General features: G+C 46.5%; 1 protein-coding gene across 1 annotated transcript in view; it reads left to right on the top strand.

Moving 5' to 3' along the window:
* The first annotated feature begins 1,278 nt into the window (after positions 1–1,278).
* HS3ST6 (heparan sulfate-glucosamine 3-sulfotransferase 6) overlaps positions 1,279–18,374 on the top strand; it is an 80,204-nt gene continuing 63,108 nt past the window's right edge. Inside the window, exon 1 of the mRNA XM_079952636.1 lies at positions 1,279–2,070. Coding sequence (XP_079808762.1) covers positions 1,529–2,070 — 542 coding nt within the window. The 5' untranslated portion in view covers positions 1,279–1,528. The remainder of the gene's footprint in view (positions 2,071–18,374) is intronic.

The following is an 18,374-nucleotide window of genomic DNA, read 5'->3' as shown; positions in this document are numbered from 1 at the left end:
ATTGTGGGCACCTACAATCTTTGGTGCGAGATGGCACCTATGCTGCCTGAAGAAGTCTTTAATTTCTAGCTGATGTGCCTAATACCAAAAGGCATCCAGATGGCCCTCCAAATGTTGCTGGACTACAACTCCCATCATCCACTGACCTTTGGCCATGGTGGCTGGGGTGGGGCTGTAGTTCAAAACATCCAGAGGGTTGAGGAAGACTGTACTGAGCTAGACTGTTGGTCTGTCTCAGGGCTGCAAAACCTGTGGCCCTTCAGATGTTGCTGGACTACAAATCCCATCATCCACTGACTTGGGCCATGCTGGGTAGGGTTGTCCAGCAATGTCTGGAGGGACCACACATCCACCCCCACCTCAACTGAGGAAGCAGCTAATTGCCATCAATCCTGAGCCTACGTCCAATTTCACTGAATGTCTAATATCTGGGTCAAAGTAAGTGGGAAAGAGGGAAAAATGCCCCTTCCATAACTGGGGGCGGGGGGGGGCGGGTCAGTGGTGCTTTGCTTTATTGGCTTTTATTACTCCATCCTTCTCCAACCCGATGCCCTCCAGATGTTGCTCCCGTCACCCCAGTTCCAGTCCAACCCCATCTTGTGGCACCCCTAGTTAAATAAGGTCGAGGTGTCCTCTTTTGCACCCTTCACGTCTTATGGCGATGCATTTTGAAATAATTCAACCACACGAAAAATTTAAACGCTTCCGGACCACTCTCGGGGCTGCAAACCTGTATCTATTTGAGGGAAGGCGCCTCCATTGAAACCAACGAAGCCTGCCTGAGCTCGGGCTGAAACGCGCGTCTGCTTGGCGAGCTGACAAATTTGCAAAGTTTGAGGGGCCCGTTCCATACTTACTGGGAAGTAACCCCTCTTTAAAAATGGAATAAAAACCAGCGGTGTTTTATCCTGGCGCATGGAAACCCAGCCTCGCAGCACCCGATCCTACGCGCGCGAGTAGTTACTCAAGCAGGCGCCCAGGATCGCCCCTTTCAGCTCTTTGGGGTTCCCGGGGAGATGGCAGGCGCTCCTGGCGCGCATCTCCGAGGGACTCTGGGCTAGTCCGTTTCCCGGCGCGGCGTCTTCCTCGGGAGCCGCGCGAAGTGAAAGTGACCAGCCCTTCGAGGGGGCGGTGCCAGCGGTGGGTGTGAAAGTGACCGGAGCCTGCTGAATGGTGCCGGGAGGGAGAGAGGTGGGGGAGGGCGCAGCTGACTCTCCTCGCGGAGTAGGGGGGGGGACTCCTCCGTTTGGTGAGGAAGGAGACGGGGGGGCGGGGGAGAAGAATTGGGGACCTTCTGGACGAGGACAGGCGGGCGCAAGCTCCACTTGGGCTGAGACTGAGAGCGAGAAGAAGGAGCCGCGGGAGCCGCGGGAGGGGGGACCTTTCCCGGGGCGGCGGCGGCGGCGGCGGCGGCGGCTCCCCGAAGGAGCGATGTCCCCTCCGGGCCGCGCTCCTGCTCCTCCTGCTGCTGCTGTCGCTGCCGCGGGTGGCGGCGCCGTGGTCCCGCGTCCCCCGGGGCCGGCCCTCCATGGGATGTAGCCGCGGCGGGCTTCTCCGGGCGCACGTCGGGGGGCTGCTGGGTGCCCGCGCCCCTCCCCGCGCCCCTCTGCTGCTCACCATGCTGCTGCTCTTCAGCTACTTCTTCTACTGCCTCACCGGCTCCTGCGAGTCCCTCCGCCCGGGGGGAGCGGGCCTGATCCGACAAGCGCAGCCGCACGACGAAGGGAACCCCCCGCACAAGCTCCTCTTGTTGCTCCCGGGACTGGGCGGGGACGCCGCCGCCGCCGCTGCCGGGGAGGACGAGGAGTCGGCGGCCGGCGGGGCCAGGCTGGAAGAGGAGGACAACGACGGGGGGGACGGCCGGATCGGGAGCCCCTCGGCCGGAGGAGGCTTGCCCGTGGCCAACGGCTTTGGGAGTAAAAAGTTTCCGCAGGCCATCATCGTGGGCGTCAAGAAAGGCGGCACCCGGGCGCTGCTGGAGTTCCTGCGCATCCACCCGGACGTCCGAGCCGTCGGGGCCGAGCCGCATTTCTTCGACAGGTGCTACGAAAAAGGGCTGCTTTGGTACAGGTAAGGCAGGTGCCTCCGTCTCCACCTACTCCTTTCCCACGGTTTTAGGGGGCACCCGACACGTGCGTGCACAAGCACACACTTAAGGTGCCAATTTGAATAAAATATTGGGGGGCAGGTATGTCCCGCTGCATGTTTCATTTGGGGCGAGTGGCGAAGATACCTCGGCCCCTAGGAGTTGGCTCCTATCGACATCCACACACACACCAAGGGTGTCGCTAGGAGTCCCAGCACAGGCAGGCAGGCACATGTCCCTAAGCAGAGTCCATTGCATTTCATTTTTCTATCTATATTTGAAGTCCTCTCTTTGCTACGACCAGATCAGAGTTTGATCACAACTCTGGGGTGAGATGAAACAGACATTTTAAAGCAGCCCATTGTCTGGGGGGGTGGAATAGATTGGCCTGAGTAACAGGATGTCAGTCTCACACCCTCTCAACCTCCCTCCTGAAATCAGAGAGCATGGAAACACAGAGTCAGGCCATCTAACTCAGAACTGTCTGCACTGACTGGCAGCAGTTGACTGTCGAGGGGCTCCAGGGAGGGAATGAACCGGAAGCTAGCTGTCATGGGTCAATCTTGAGTTCTGTCACTGAGCTACAGCCTCCCACCCAAAGGTCAGAAATGAATCTGAGCATGCTAGGCAGGCATCAACATTGGCACACCGGAAGCTGCCTTGCACTGAGTCAGTCCGTTGGTCCACCTAGCTCAATGCTGCCCACACTGGCAGGCAGCGGTTCTCCAATGTTTCAGACTGAAGTTTTTTTTCCTAGCCCTACGTGGAGGGTTTAAACCCATGACCTTCTGCAAGCAAACTAGATGCTCTACCACTGAGCTACAGGTCTTCCCTTTATCCATATAAAAAGCTCTATTATTTCAGAATAGTGCATCAGTGTATTAATTAACTCGAAGTAATAGTCAGTCCTATTTCTGAGCTGGAAATGGCTACTTGGGGTTGATATTTCCTCTTTGCCAATAAGAATCACGGCTTGAACGGACGGGGAATTTTGCCCCCAATTAACTAGATTGGAACACAAACTATTGATCTAACATTAGCCTTAAAAAAAAAATCTGCTTAAATCTCTGAGCTTTTGGGATGTGAGAAGCAGAAACTAAAAATAAATAAATACGGGATGTCCTTTTTTTGATCATTTGTTCCCCACCGTTACACAGAGCTTCCCCTGTTCAGCACACAAACTTATAAGTGGAAAGCAACCTCAAACAGACCCGAAGTGTTGTTTAACGATGGAGGTAAATTTTGGATCAACGTATTGGAGCTGGAAAACTGCTGGTACAATATGTATGTTAATCCAAATTAAAACACAGCTGTTGTCCCCTCCCTCTAGGAATTCCGATAAATCCTTTCCATATTAGGGCTGCCTTTCCCGGATGGTGTACTCATCCAAATATTTCCCAAATGTTTGGGTCGCCATTGTCTCCAGAGTTTCCTTAAAAGCGTCTTCTTGTTCCGCATAGTCAGTGCGCACAGGCCACAAATTTAACAGCCAACTGCACACTCCAAATTACGTGAGCAAGCCTCTTGTTTTATACACCGGATGAATTCTCTGGTCTTTCTCCCTTCATGTTACCATCTCCCCACCTTTGTGCCTCTTTTATGAAACTTTCCATTATGGGATAAGGTATGAAAGACACTCTTAACTTTCCAAGTGGAAGGCTGTCTTCGTTTGAAGTCAATGGCGGAGACTCTGCCTTTATGGACTTCAAAGGGGTCTAGATTTCACAAAGACCAAGGTAACAAAAGCTGACCGACTATTGAAAATGCTTTTTTTAAAAAAATCCCCAAAGCGATTTATCAGGGTTCAGGTGCTGCCCTTTCATGCAGGACTCCTGTGGGCTGGAAGGCAAATCGCAAACTTTAAAACAAATGAGCTGGGGGTTTTTCAGTGTCCTTAGACCAGGGTACCTGCCCAGCTCCCAAATGTTCAAATGTCTCTTTTGAATATGATGCAGAAAGTTTCTGTACTAGCTGATATTTCCCCACTCAAACCGCAGCGAGACTGACATCACAAGCCCATCAACGTCCCCCAGCTGACACTCTTTCTTCACCCCTCCTTCCTTTCTTCTCCTTCCTTCTCTTTCCTCTTCTTCTCTTTCCTCTTTCCCCCACTTTAAATTTCCTCTTTCCCCCACTTTAAATTTTAGCATCTTTTGGGACTTTTGAGCAAAGCCTCCAGTGGCAGCAACGGCATAGGAAACCACAGTTTAAGCTGAGTTTGGTGTCCCTCCTATCTTGAGAAAGACCATCACAATTAAGCAAATCTTCAAGATCTTTGTAGACCGGAGACTAACAAAGCGTCCTTTTTGGGAGACACAAGGATAGAACCTCCATGCTAGAATGAGTCTGATTAAAGTGTATCTAATTTTTCCCATCCTTCCTTTGCCTCCTCACTTTGTATATGTCTCTGGGGATAATAGGGTTTCCCGCCCGCATTGCTTCCTCTTCACAGCCACTAAGATAGGCACAGAACCAGCCCATCGCCCTAGCAGAAAGTGAGTTCATGGGTGTAAAGGGGGCATCAGCTGCTTTTTGCATCCTCTGTGGTTAATGGCACTCTGACATGAGTCTTGCCAATGTACAATGGCCATGATCCACTTTAAAATCTTCCAGCACAAGTCCCATTGATAAGGATTTCCAAAAAATGGCATGCAAGAACGCATTAGTGGAATCACACAGTTCCTGGATCAAGTGGGGCATTTGCAAGAGACTGCCAAGAGAAGTGACTTGTTTCTGTTGTTTGGTATCCATTTGATTCTTTTTTTGCCAGCTGAGCTCCTTTCCTGTTGGGGTCGTGATGGAATCCCGGAGTTCATCTGGCTTTTTGGCAGGCTTGTGTTTCAAGAAATACAGATTAAAAATAGAAAATTAAATGCTGGGAATTCTGTGTGTATGTGTTTAGCCTAGCTTTATTTATTTATTTATTTATTTATTTATTTATTTATTTATTTATTTATTTATGTATGTGTCCTGATCTATGTAGTCCATGGATGCTTGGAAGGGCAATGTTACACAACAAAGCAGGTCTCTGCCCCAAAGAGTCTACAATCTAAAGGCCAGCAAAAGGGGGTGGGTGGAAACAGTGTGAAGGGGCAGATTTGGAAAGGGAAGCAAATGTGAGGCCATAAAGTTATGCTTCATTTTGGTTGGTGTGAGGGCTATGGGACTGCTACTCCTGCCAGGCTGTTGGGAAGAAGCAATAATGATGCAGAAGCAGTTATCCTTGGGTGTTGCCCCCTCTACTTTAGCTTTGGAGTAGATGGCGAAGACCCTAATCTTTTGGGAGCATCCGCTGCACAAACCCCAAGAAAAGGACAATTGCATGCCCTTTCCTTTCAACAGAACACTGGGAGGCAACAATCTCATTTGACTTTACAGAAGGCCCTTGCAAAAAAACAACAACCCTGGGTAATTCTGGGATGAAATGCAGGTTTAACTGTTTACAGCTTTTTAATGCAGGTTTAACTGTTTACAGCTTTTTCCAATGTGTGGAGGGGGGGTTGGTAATGGTCAATGTAAGTTTTTTTTAAAAAAAGTGTCGCTTATTATTTTTATTTATTAAATTTCTATACCGCCCTATACCTGCAGATCTCAGGGCGATTCACAACATAAAATGCCCAAGTCCATTTTGCCGGAGGTGCAAGATTTGCCTAAGTTACTGTGGTCTAAAGACGCAGTCCTCATATTGTGTATTTGAAAGCAAGTTCCCTGGAACTCAATAGGTTGTGCCTCCTAGCACATCTTGCTGCAAGACATCTGGAGGGTGTGTAATGGAAAATTAACAAGATCTAAACTCTTCTCCTAAAAAAAATCTGACAACTAACCTTTGTAAAAAGCACACCAAAAAACCCCTTCCCCACACGCAGCTCCCCCTGGTTTGGTAAGCGTAACTATTATGTCATACTTGTGCATCTTATCAAGTGACATGAATGTGCATATGTTTTTCAGATTTATAGGAATTAATATAATTAGTGTCTGCATATGTTTGAACGGGTGCTCCAGTACACATGGGGGTGTGTATTACTGGTTTTCATTTCTTATGTATGAACCCTCAGTGTTTTAAAATATTTTTAAAAAGAAGGATTGCAAAACTTGATATTTTCTAGCACCTGAAAGCGTTAGTACAAGCCAGGAGATGGGCATTTTTCAAAATCTGAGTTGGGTCCCTTATGCAATTAAATTGCGATGAGGTGGAATTGATCCGGGAGATATAACGCTGTAATAGCACAAATGAACTCTCCTTAGGCAGCCCAGCTCTGAGAATGTCTGGCTACTGTTCATATGCTTAATATTAAACCTTCATCTCTTGGCCAGCTGGGTAAATGTCTGGAGCAGATTTATCTCTTCTTAGAAGTCAATTATTGTATCCGGTACATTATCTTAGAGGGGGCAGGGAATGGGGCAAAAAGCAAAGACTTTAAAATGGCTACCTTTTCAAATGTCTGAACCTGTTTTCTTCCCAACCCGCCCAGTCTCCTCTGGAGCAAATCAGAGTAATGGGTCTGATCCATGTAAAGGCAATCGTTGACTAAATCCCGTGGGAAACAAGGTCTCATTTAAAGTAGCTGTTAACTCAATCCCATTATTCCCAATCAAATATGCAGCATCTAGATCCCCAAATTTACTCCAAGTAAACCCCACTCATTTCAGTTGCCAGCTTAGCATGCACGGCATGTAAGCCTTTAGCTGGTTCATGGCCAATATTTTTTTAATTGTACATATTCCTAAAACGAGGGTTTTAGCGTGATGACAGCTTACCCTAGGTCTTACAAATGGGTGGTGGTCTAATACCATCTGCAGGAATTGTTATTTTGAACATCTGTGGCTTTGCTGAGAAACTCTAACTTGGAAGTCAATTGAACCATAGAGTTAAAGACACTTTCTGCACTACTCAGATTTTGTGTCTAAAAGTATCGCTGCAGTTTTCAAGGAACTATAACTTGCATGCTTCTCTCTGTGTGTGTGTGTGTGTTCTAATGGATGGAACAAAAAATATTATGGTAATCTCTAATCTCACTCCTTAGATTTGTGCCTACCTGTAATGCTACAGGGACAAGTCTGATTAAAACAAAAACACAAATGACGAGGTAAATGTAATGGGCTTGGCTCATAATGATAATAGCATTTAATTAAAACCGCAGCATCATTTTAGTGCCTATGGGGCTATCCTAAGGTAAATGTTAAGAATGAGTATAAACCATTTGCTTGGCTTCTGGGTTGGCCTTATATTTTCATGGGCTATTGTCCATTGGGCCTAGCTGCACCTAGATCAATTAAACATGTAAGGTGGAGGTGGCGGTTGTGATGCAGCCAGCTGTGAACAGTTGCATTATTTTTGATGCACAATGCGGAGGGTTGAAAGGTAACAAACATTACCTACTTTTAAGGCTCCAGTCCTGTGTGTTCTGGGTATATGCCCTTTTTGAAACCAGTGGTCTTAGGACTGAGTAAGCATGCATAGAACTGCTGAACTGGCATAGAACTGGCTGGTTTCATCAGAGAAAAGTTTAAGCAAAGACACGCTCAAATCTCTCGTTGAAATTGCTGAAAACTTCGGTTGGATTGAAATGTGTAGAAAGCAACCCCTTTAAAAAATAATAATAATAAGCAAAAATAGCCTTCCACATGATTATGCTTACTGAACTCCTGTTGTTTCACCCTTCTTCTTCCCCTCCTTTTTGGCAGAGAGAAAACAACATGTTTCTTAATTGGGGTGTATTTGAGATCACATATGATTGCAGGTGCTATTTAAATTTGGGGTGTGCGTGTGTATGTATTGGGTGAAAGAACAAACGTTGAGCTCCTCTTTTTTGCTCCTGGGAATCTTTCGCAGCAGTGTCAACATTTCTGAAATAGTTGACTAAGCCAAGAAACCCCAAACCGGTGCCAATAGCTTTTAATTGCCAACATCTTGGGGCCCCGAGGCACCTGTGGAATTGTTCATCATCTTAAGTACATTTTTGTTTCTTCAAAAAAAGTGGGGAACTATGTCGAGCAACAAATTCCCTCTTTGCAATATAACCCTCTTTGTATTTTCTCATGCAGTGTTAATCCCAGTTGGAGTTTGGTGGCTCCGACTCTTAGATTTCGTATATCTTTGGCTTATGATTGGCACCTGGCATCCTTTCAAGCAGAAGTTATTTCAGTCAGTGAATATATAAAACCAACAAAAGCAAAATAGGAGCATCTCTTTTTTTTCTTCTGCGGACATGTTTTTGATTCCCGTTTCCCTGCCCTACCTCTACGGGAACTTGTGCTCTTTGTTAAATAACAAAAGAAACGGGTGGTTTAGAAAGCCAGAAGTAAATCTTCAGGTTGCGAAACCCTTTAACTCTTTAATGTAGAGGCAGGGGAAGAAGGAAGCTGGCTTTCAGGCGAAGGGCCATAGAGCATCTGCTTTGCATGCGGAAGGTCTCAGTCTCTCAAGATAGGGCTGGAAAGGGCCCTTGTCTGAAATCCCAGAAAACAGCTGCCAGTCAGTGTAGGTCATACTGAGCTTGGTGGACCAGTGGTTTGACTCTATATAAAGCAGCATCAAGGAAGGACAGCAACTTGATGGAGAGCACATGGTTTGATTCATCCCTGGTATCTGCAGGTATGGCAGGGAATGTTGCCTGCCTGAAATCCTGCAGAGCTGGGGCCAGTCCATTCATGGGCAATATTGAGCCAGATAGACTATAAGGCAGCCTCTCATGTTCTTTTGCTTTCAATGCGGTAACAGGAATAACATAACTTAAGATTTTTTTACAAGAGAATTATTATTATTATCTCATTTCAAACTGCAGTTAAAGCAATTAACGCAGCCCCAGTCAGAACCCCCACAGCACATCGCAGGGGAGAAAGGAAACTCAATTCTTTAGAATTGTTTTCCAGGGTGAAGATGTGTTTCTCTCCAGCAGCTTTGAAAAGATGGTGCCAGGAGCATCTCTGTGTGAAGAGAGTTTCTTGGGGCCATCACCAAGAAGGCACTCTCAAGAACCACCAGCTGTTTTGTAGCCCAAAACATCTGGAGGGCAGCAGGCTGGGTAAAGGCTGGTGTAGGTGATCAATAATTGTGTTTTAAAAATGGGTAGGGGTATAGTTGTTTGCCACTTGTACCCAGTTGAACAGGATGAAGCATATCTATCTATCATCTATCTATCTATCTATCATCTATCATCTATCATCTATCTATCTATCTATCTATCTATCTATCTATCATCTATCTATCTATCATCTATCTATCTAAACTCACCTTCAACATAGGATTAAACTTGACCTTTGTGAAGTCTGATTTTTCTTTAACAAACATGCTTCTGCAGGCAAAGCTTTAGCCATTGGTTCATTTAGCTCTGTATAAAGAACTTCAGAAGATCCTGTTGGATCAGACCATTGGCCCATCTAGTCCAGCATCCTCTATTCATAGCTGCCAACCAGTAATGTGGCATCACTTTGCCACCCTTGATAACTGAAAGAGCTTTCTCTAGTCCCGAGCTGCCATTTGATAAGTGAAGCAGCAGTGCATTGTGGGACCGTGATAAGAGTCTTCAGCTGCCATGCCCTGAACTAATCAATGATTGCTTTGTCTCCTTTGGCAAGGGCAATGGACTCCCACCCAGGGGTGTGAACACTTGGATTTGGGCCAATGCATAGATTTCTATAGATACCAAGTCTTGGTATGCGCCGTTGAAATGTCATAAGCATTTAAGTTTTGCTCTTTGTACACCATTGTCTGACGGTTGCCAGGATGTTTCTTTAGCAAACATATTAGGGCAACATTGCAAGGAAAGAGAACCAACTATCTTTAAACACACAAAATATACGCAGAGGCTAGCTTGGAGGCAATTGATGGAGGCTTGCCTCTTCCACGATGAGCATGAAAACTTTTCCAAGGGTTACCTTTTCTCACTCTCTTTCGCTGATAAACACAACATTGGCATTCCATAATTGTTTTTCTTTTGTTTGAGTTTGGTGGCCACTATCCTGGACATGTCCATTTTATTTTAGAATCAACAAGTCCCATTTAAATCTGCTTAAGACCCTGCTGTTTGAATATCTATTCATCTTGCACGGTGACACCACCTGGAGGGAAGGCCTTTAAAAATGGCCTCAGCGCCTGAGCCACTCGTATGCTGAAGTCATCTTCAAATGTGCTTTTGCAGATCTCCCCATCACCTGCGATGAGGCAGGTGGCATTTGGGAAAGGGCCTTCTGTGCTGTAGTACACAATTTATGAGTTTCTCTCCCTAGATAGACTTGCCTGGTGCTGACATTAGTGCTGGATTATTATTTAAAATCTGGTTTATTTGGGGTGGTTCATTGGCCCTGGCTCCACCTACTGCTGGTCTCCCTGCCTTCATCCCTACCATTCATCATCAAACCTTTATTGGCATCACTTACAAACATTCAGAATAAATAGGTCAATGCAATCTCGTTGCCATTTCAACAGTACAGTCATTTGCCAAAGGGAAGAAGAGGCGAGCAATCTATTTCACCTCTGTGGAACTCCAGCAAGGGCGGGGTCCTGTAGTTTCTTTGGCGGCAGAAAATCAAATACAGGAACTTGGCTACTGTCTTGGTGAGCTCCTGGTCTCTCCCTTGTAATAAGAAGTGTATAACCTCCGTCTCTGGTTTCCATGTTGGGATACATAGGTGGTCTAAGAATTGTTGGCGGAGATCATATATTTTACTATTAAGGGCCATGTGAGCTAGAGTTTCCACCAGGTGGGCATCACATGGGCAGAACCTATCTCCTCTGCCATACCGGCAAACCTACCCCAAAGGAGGATAGAAGGATTACAATTGAACCTAACCAATGAAAAAGAGGAGGAGGAGTTTGGATTTGATATCCTGCTTTATCACTACCCGAAGGAGTCTCAAAGTGGCTAACATTCTCCTTTCCCTTTCTCCCCCACAACAAACACTCTGTGAGGTGAGTGAGGCTGAGAGACTTCAGAGAAGTGTGACCAGCCCAAGGTCACCCAGCAGCTGCATGTGGAGGAGCAGGGAATCGAACCCGGTTCACCAGATTACAAGTCCACCGCTCTTAACCACTACACCACACTGGCTCTCTTAGCCTTCTACCTACCATTGGCCCTAGGATATGAAAAATATTAAATGCAGGGCATGCCTGATTTCAGAGCTATAGAGGTTTGGTTGTGTTTGACACTTCTATGTGAAGAACCATGTGTGGTCTAAAAGTCTGCATAATCCTTTCCCAGCAGAACATAGCCCATTGCAAACTATCTTCTCACCTGTGTGTGTATTTATTTTGTTTTGCAGAATAACTGTTTAAATACGTGATGCATACTGATGTGACCCTTAAGTTGATTCTCTGCTGGTGAAGAAACGAACACGTTCTCTCTCAAAACTCTTTCTCCAGCTTTCCTGGTATATGAAGTATCATAGTTTGCTTCTGTCCTTGGAGCCTTGGAGAACTTGTTTGTTTGTTTTGCAATTCCAAAGGAGGAGCGTGTTTTGCTTGTCTTTCCCTGCATGTCAGAGTTTGAACATCATTACTCTGCAGAATGTTTCCTCTGCTATCATAAGGCATAAACAAACAGCAGACAGGCCTTAACCTGTGCCATTTACCAGAAGCAGTTTCTCTCTCTAAAGCAAATCCAAAATTTGGATTTCTGTCTCAGGTGAAGCGTGTGTAGGATTTCTGGGTAGGTCTGAATAATTTTGTAAGATTTAGCAAAAAAAATATTTTTAAAAAATTAAGTGGTTATTTGCATACCAACTTCATAATGAAGTCAGGAGTGAGCAGTGATGTAGCCAAATGTGTGACTGCAGGTGGTGCCCATTTACTTAGGATACTGAAACCCAAAATGGACCAGCAAAATCTCTCCGAACTGAGCACACCAGCAGGAAAGTAGCACATGAGAATTAATGTAACTGCAAAGTGTCACACACTCAGAAAAATGAACCCTAACTTTTAGGGACGGGGGAGAAATTAAATTCAGTTTGCATTTTATGTTTAACCTACCTGATTCACACTTTCCAAAGCAATACTTAAACCGACACACAGCCATCCTTTGAAATTTGCACTTCTCCGAATTTTGCAATTCAGTTCACCGGCAAAGTCATGTGTACAAAAATGCATATACTAGTGTAAAGTGTGCATGAAAAACTGCATATAATAGGGGAAATGATGCACAAAAGTGCGCTATATTCAGGAAAATTGGTTTGCAAACATGTGTATATTAGACAAAAATGCACTGAAAAATGGGTATATTGGGAGAAATTTGTGTTAAAATGTCGATGAATTTGCAAACTGATGTGGAAATGTGGAGAATGTAACACTGGGAAAGTGAGAAAATGAAATTGACAGATCCACCCATCCCTATTCTGCATATTCACCAACAGTATCGGGTATGACTGGGAAAAAGATATCGGGATTGTAGTAGTTGGCTCTCCCAAAAAGTCAATTCTTTGTGCAGTGAGAGGGATGAGGGGGGAAGCAACAAAACCATTAAGGCAGGGAGCTATAAATAAAACATGGTGTTGTGGGGGTTTTTAACAAAAAAAAACCCCCACCTTGATGGGAGTTGTAGTCTAAAACATCTGGAGGGCATCTGGTTGGCAAAGGCTGATCTATTGTGTAGCTGAGTTTGGAATCCCATGTGCGATACTAGTGGCTCTGACTCAAAAACGGTATCTCAGAGCTAAGGGAGAAAGTGCAGAAAAGGGCAACAAAAATGATTAATGGCCTGGAACACCTTCTGATAGGGAAGGCTCAGCTAGCCTTGCCAAAGTTGGTGCGCCACCAGATGCTGCTGAACAACATCTCCCACAATCCCTGGCCGCTGGCCATGCTGGCTGGGGCTGATGGGAGCTGTAGTCCAGCAGCATCTGGAAGACACCAGGGTTTTAGTTTTGGGGCAGGGATGGGAACATAATAGGGGTTTTTATAAATGTATGCTATGAGTGGATCATGTGCATAGAGAAAGCTCTTTCTTCATCATGGCATTGCCCAGTTCAGTTCTCTCTGCTAAAGAACATAAGAACCTGCTTGACACCAACTCAGATCATTGGTTCACCTAGCTCAGTATTGTCTGCAATGGCTGACAGTTGCTTTCCAAGATTTCAGGCAGGAGTCTCTCCCTGCCCTACCTGGAGATGGCAGGGATCGAACCTGGGACCTTCTGCATGCAAGGGTGATGCTGTATCACTGAGCTATGGCATTTCCCCAAAGGAAGCACACATAGGGAAACTTGTGGAGCGCAGTCACAGGGTGGCATTGATTCCCACTTGTGTTAGAATATGAATTTGTATCTCAATGGCTCTGGGTCATGATAGTGTGTTAGAACCTCCATGTGCCTTGCACACCAGCAGGAACTGGTATTCAGTGTACCTCTGAATACCAGTTCCTGCTGGTGTGCAATGCAGAAGAGTTGCTCGGTGTTTTTATGCCCTGCCTGTTTATCACTTCCTTGGAAGCATCTCAATGGCTACTGTTGGAAGCAGGATATGATCCAGCAGGGCTCTTTCCAGAGGCTCCCTGGGGCCGATCAGCAAATCCCCTCCCCCCCCCCCGTCAATAAAGGTGCACAGTTGCCCTGAACTTGAGCAGAATTGACTATAAAGTGTTTTATTTGTTGCATTTATATCTCACCTTTCCCCCCCCCCAGGCCAAGATGGTGTCTGTGGTTCTCCCCCTCTGCCTTTAATCCCTACCACAACCCTGTGAGGTAAGCTAGGCTGAGAGGTCGTGACTGGCCCAAGGTGAGCCAGCGCGCTTCATAACTGAGTGGGGATTACTGCCACAGAGTAATCATGGAGCCAGAGCATAGCCACTGTGGCTAGTAGCCATGGGGGGAGGAGCCAGGATTTTTGTTGGGGGGGGAAACAGGCCTTTGTTATGGGGGCAGAACCAACGTGATTGGTCAGTTAGTTAAGTATTTCTATTGTCTTACTTGATATGGGGGGCAGCTGCCCCCCTTGGCTATGACCATGCAAGTAGCCATTGATAGTCTTCTCTTCCATGAATTTGTCTAGTCCAGGAGTCAGCAAACTTTTTCAGCAGGGGGCTGGTCCACTGTCCCTCAGACCTTGTGGGGGGCTGGACTATATTTTGGAGGGGGAAAATGAACGAATTCCTATGCCCCACAAATAACCCAGAGGTGCCTTTTAAATAAAAGGACACATTCTACTCATGTAAAAACACACTGATTCCCGGACCATCCGCGGGCCGGATTGAGAAGGCAATTTGGCTAGATCCAGCTCCCGGGCCTTAGTCTGCTTACCCATGATCTAGTCTTCTTTTGAAGCCATCCAAGTGGGTGGCCTTCGCTTCCTCCTGTGGGAGCAAGTTCCAGAGTTGAATTAGACATTGCATGAAGAAGTGCTTTCTCCTATGGAAGTCCATGAGTTGTAGTGTTATGGGAAAGGGAGGGGGGAGACGACTTCTGTCTATCCACTTTTCCAGGTTTCTGAAAAGCCAGTATGGAGCCAGTGTGGTGTAGTGGTTAAGAGCAGTGGACTCATAATCTGGTGAACTGGGTTTGATTCCCCGCTCCTCCACATGCAGCTGTTGGGTGACCTTGGGCTAGTCACACTTCTCTGAAGTCTCTCAGCCCCACTCACCTCACAGAGTGTTTGTTGTGGGGGAGGAAGGGAAAGGAGAATGTTAGCCGCTTTGAGATTCCTTCGGGTAGTGATAAAACGGGATATCAAATCCAAACTCTTTATTTCTCTTTCTTTCTGGGTCCATTTTCTCAGTGGGCTGATTGATTTCCCTATGGGTGTGAAAGGATCTGGTCCTCTTGGCTGCGAGGACAGCACAATTGTCCAAACCCTGAAAGGTAGAAGAGGCACCTATTCATGTTCTGCTGCTTGGCTGATTCCTCTTCCCCCATCATCGCTTTCCCTCAAAACCTGGCAGCTTTATAAGTTAAGAGATGTCAGGAGAGCAAGAGTCGCCGTTAATGGTGTCAGCTGCAGGCAAATGGGAAGCTCTTCCTGAAACATTTGTTCCAAGCCTGCGCTCTCTCTCTCTCTCTCTCTCTCTCTCTCTCTCTCTCTGTGTGTGTGTGTGTGTGTGCATGCATGCATGTGTGTTTAATTCATTATTTTTAAATAATAATTATGCCACATTTGCTCAGAGAAGGAAGTGGGCGACTTGGCGGAAGTTGGGCTGGGCCAGGGAGGCAGAAAAAGTTAATTGGAGAGGCGGCTTAAAAGCTTATGACTGACCTTTTGTCAAATGGGGAGGTGGGGGAGAGGGGGAGAGAACTTTTTTTTCAGTGTATTAAGCCTGGGTGGGGATTGAGAAGTTGGCTAATGAAAGGCTTGGTTTAATACCAGGATTTAAGCTCCTAAATGGCTTTTGAAAGCACTCTGGGAGTCTGTTTCTGCGTGGAGAGCCCATCAGCAGTAGGTTGCGGTTGTCTGTTTCTTCCCCACCCACCTCCATTTCTCCCCCCCCCCCCCCCAACTGGAGGCCTCTCTCCAAATTTGAAACCAATTCGTTAAAGCCATCTTTGAAAGCAAGGTCACACTGGGGAGCCATCTCGTGTTCTCTTTCTATCTCCTCCTTCTCAAAGAATTTTAGAGACCCGATGGAAAACGTAGCCATTTGCTTTTTGAGCTAAATGGGAGAGTTTGAGCTAAAAGAAATCAGAATGGCCTCACTGGATGAGAGAATGTGCCCACCTGCCTAGAGTTAGGCAGGCCATGTCTGCATTGCTCCAAAAGCAGACACAGGTTTGCATGAAATCTGCAGCTCGAAAACCAGCTGTTTATACTCGACTGCTTCTTTATTGCCGCCTAATGTTCTTTCGCTCACCTTTGGATACAAAATGTTTGGATATAATGAATGTTTATGTAATTGGGATTTTTAATGGGAAGTATGCCCCAATAACTTGGAGGTGGGGGGGACATTCAAAACTCCCTCGAAAATGCTTATATTGGACCCACTTCCATGCTAATTTTAGAGTTCAACTCCAAGACAAACTGAACCCTGCATTTCTGTCAAAACTCTTGAACACCCACGGTTTCAACAGCGAGGGACGAGGGGGTTGGCATGTGTCAAAAAATTGTGGCCTTTATCGGAAAAGCTTTAGGGGCAGCCCTTAAACTTTCCCTGGCATCCCCCCTCCCCCAAAAAGAGCTGCAACTGTTCTACCAGAGCAAATTGATTACAAGCAAGAGGAGAATTACGTTAATATACTTGCTTGTCACTTGGGCCGTATTAGTAATCTCTTCTCATTAATCTGCGGAGAATACGGAGGTGACCTTGTTAAGCATCCTTGCAGATGGGGGAAGTCTGACCCGGCTGCTATTGATTTACTACCGTGAGACCCATAAATGCCCTCTTGGCGCACCCTGCATTCCAGCCGCAGCAGGAGCATCTACAGCTATTTTGGGGGAAGAGTCAGGTCCTGACATGCCCCACTTTGTGCTTGATGTGTGCAATTCAGACATCCCTTTTTGCACTTGCAGACTTTTTCTGCAACATTCAAACAGAGAAAAAAAAGTCCTTCCTCGTGCAAAACAAAGATCAACTGTGGAACTCTCTTCCACAGGAGGCAGTGATGGTCATCAACTTAGTGGTTTTTTTTAAAACTATCAAAATAAGTTTATTGTACTAGCCAAAGGCCACAACAATTTCATGCAATCACAATCAATTTAAAATATGACATCTGCAAATAAAAACAGTGAACATATAATGCAATGTATCCAATAACAAGGATGCCTCCATGTCTACATTGAGTTTTAATTTAGGGCTCTGCCCCTTACAGTTTACAGCTATTTTATGCAGCTCCTGCTTCCTTATCTTTTCTTTTCTTTTTCGCCTTCAGAGCAAAAGGGCCCACCTTATGTGTCACTGAAGCCTCTCACTTGGGGAGAACCTGCTGTACTGTACAAACAGGGGTTTCAGAAAGCTGCTCCTTGAATCTGCACATAGGGCGACAAGATAACATATAATGTGAAATACCTTCCACCTGGCCTTGCCAACAAATGCACAGTCTGCAACTGTTTTTAAAGAGGAGTGGAAAATTCATGGAGAAGGCTTTCCACAGGGTCAGCCGGCCCATGAGGCAGACAGAAGCAGCCGCCTTGGGTGGCGGAATCCCATGGGGCTGCACTCTGGTGTGTGTTGGGGTCATCCGGCAGCAGCTTCCAGTGATATATTGGTAAGCGAGACTTGCAGGGGGCAGTGGCAGCAGTGGCACCATCCTGTATCTCCTTGGGCGGTGAAATGGGGCGGGCCATCCCTGGCTATCTATCCATGGCTATCCATGGCCATCCCTGGCTATCTATCCATGGCTATCTATCCATAGCGCTGGCTATGTTCTGCCTCCATAGTCAGAGGCAGTAATGTGTCTGAATACCAATTGGTGGAAACCACAGGGAGGAAGGGTACTCTTTTGTTTAGGTTCTGCTTGAGGGTATCTTACAGGCATCTGGTTGGCCACTTTGAGAACAGGATGCTGGGCCAGATGAACCACTGGTCTGATCCAGCAGGCTTTTCTTGTGTTTCACAATAGGCCCTGATGAGTGATATACTTGCTTCTCACTGGGCCAGTACTTGGCACTTGGGAGAGAGGGGATGGTTGAAAGCCAGCATGTACCCTCTTCCCTCCATCGATCACCACCATCTTCTGAAGCTGTCTGATGCCAAGTCAAACTCTGTATGGTCTACACTGCCTGGCTGCAGATTTCCAGGGTTTCAGACAGGCAGTCTTTTTCCAGCCCTAACTGGAAGTGCTGGGGATTGATCCCGGGAACTTCTGTATGCTGTGCAGTTGCCCTACATAGCCTAAAAATAAAGTAAGATTCTAGTCCTCATGATTCTGAATAAGGGCAGAACTAAGTGACTGTTGGGGGACGCGGGTGGCGCTGTGGGTAAAACCTCAGTGCCTAGGGCTTGCCGATCGCATGGTCGGCGGTTCGAATCCCCGCGGTGGGGTGAGCTCCCGTCTTTCGGCCCACCTAGCAGTTCGAAAGCACCCTTAAGTGCAAGTAGATAAATAGGTACCGCTTTATAGCAGGAAGGTAAACAGCGTTTCCGTGTGCTGCGCTGGTGCTGGCTCGCCAGAGCAGCTTCGTCACACTGGCCACGTGACCCGGAAGTGTCTCCGGACAGCGCTGGCCCCTGGCCTCTTAAGTGAGATGGGCACACAACCCTAGAGTCGGACACGACTGGCCTGTATGAGCAGGGGTACCTTTACCTTTAAGTGACTGTAGAACACAGCAAGCTGTCTTCCACCAGCTCAGGCCACTGGTCTGTTTAACTCACTTCTGTTTATACTGACAATTCAGTATTGACTACTCTGACCTTCTGCATGCATAGCAGCTGCTC

This window comes from Podarcis cretensis, assembly GCF_951804945.1.
Source record: "Podarcis cretensis genome assembly, chromosome: 14".
Taxonomy (NCBI): domain Eukaryota; kingdom Metazoa; phylum Chordata; class Lepidosauria; order Squamata; family Lacertidae; genus Podarcis; species Podarcis cretensis.
This window is presented reverse-complemented; position numbering and strand designations above follow the sequence as displayed.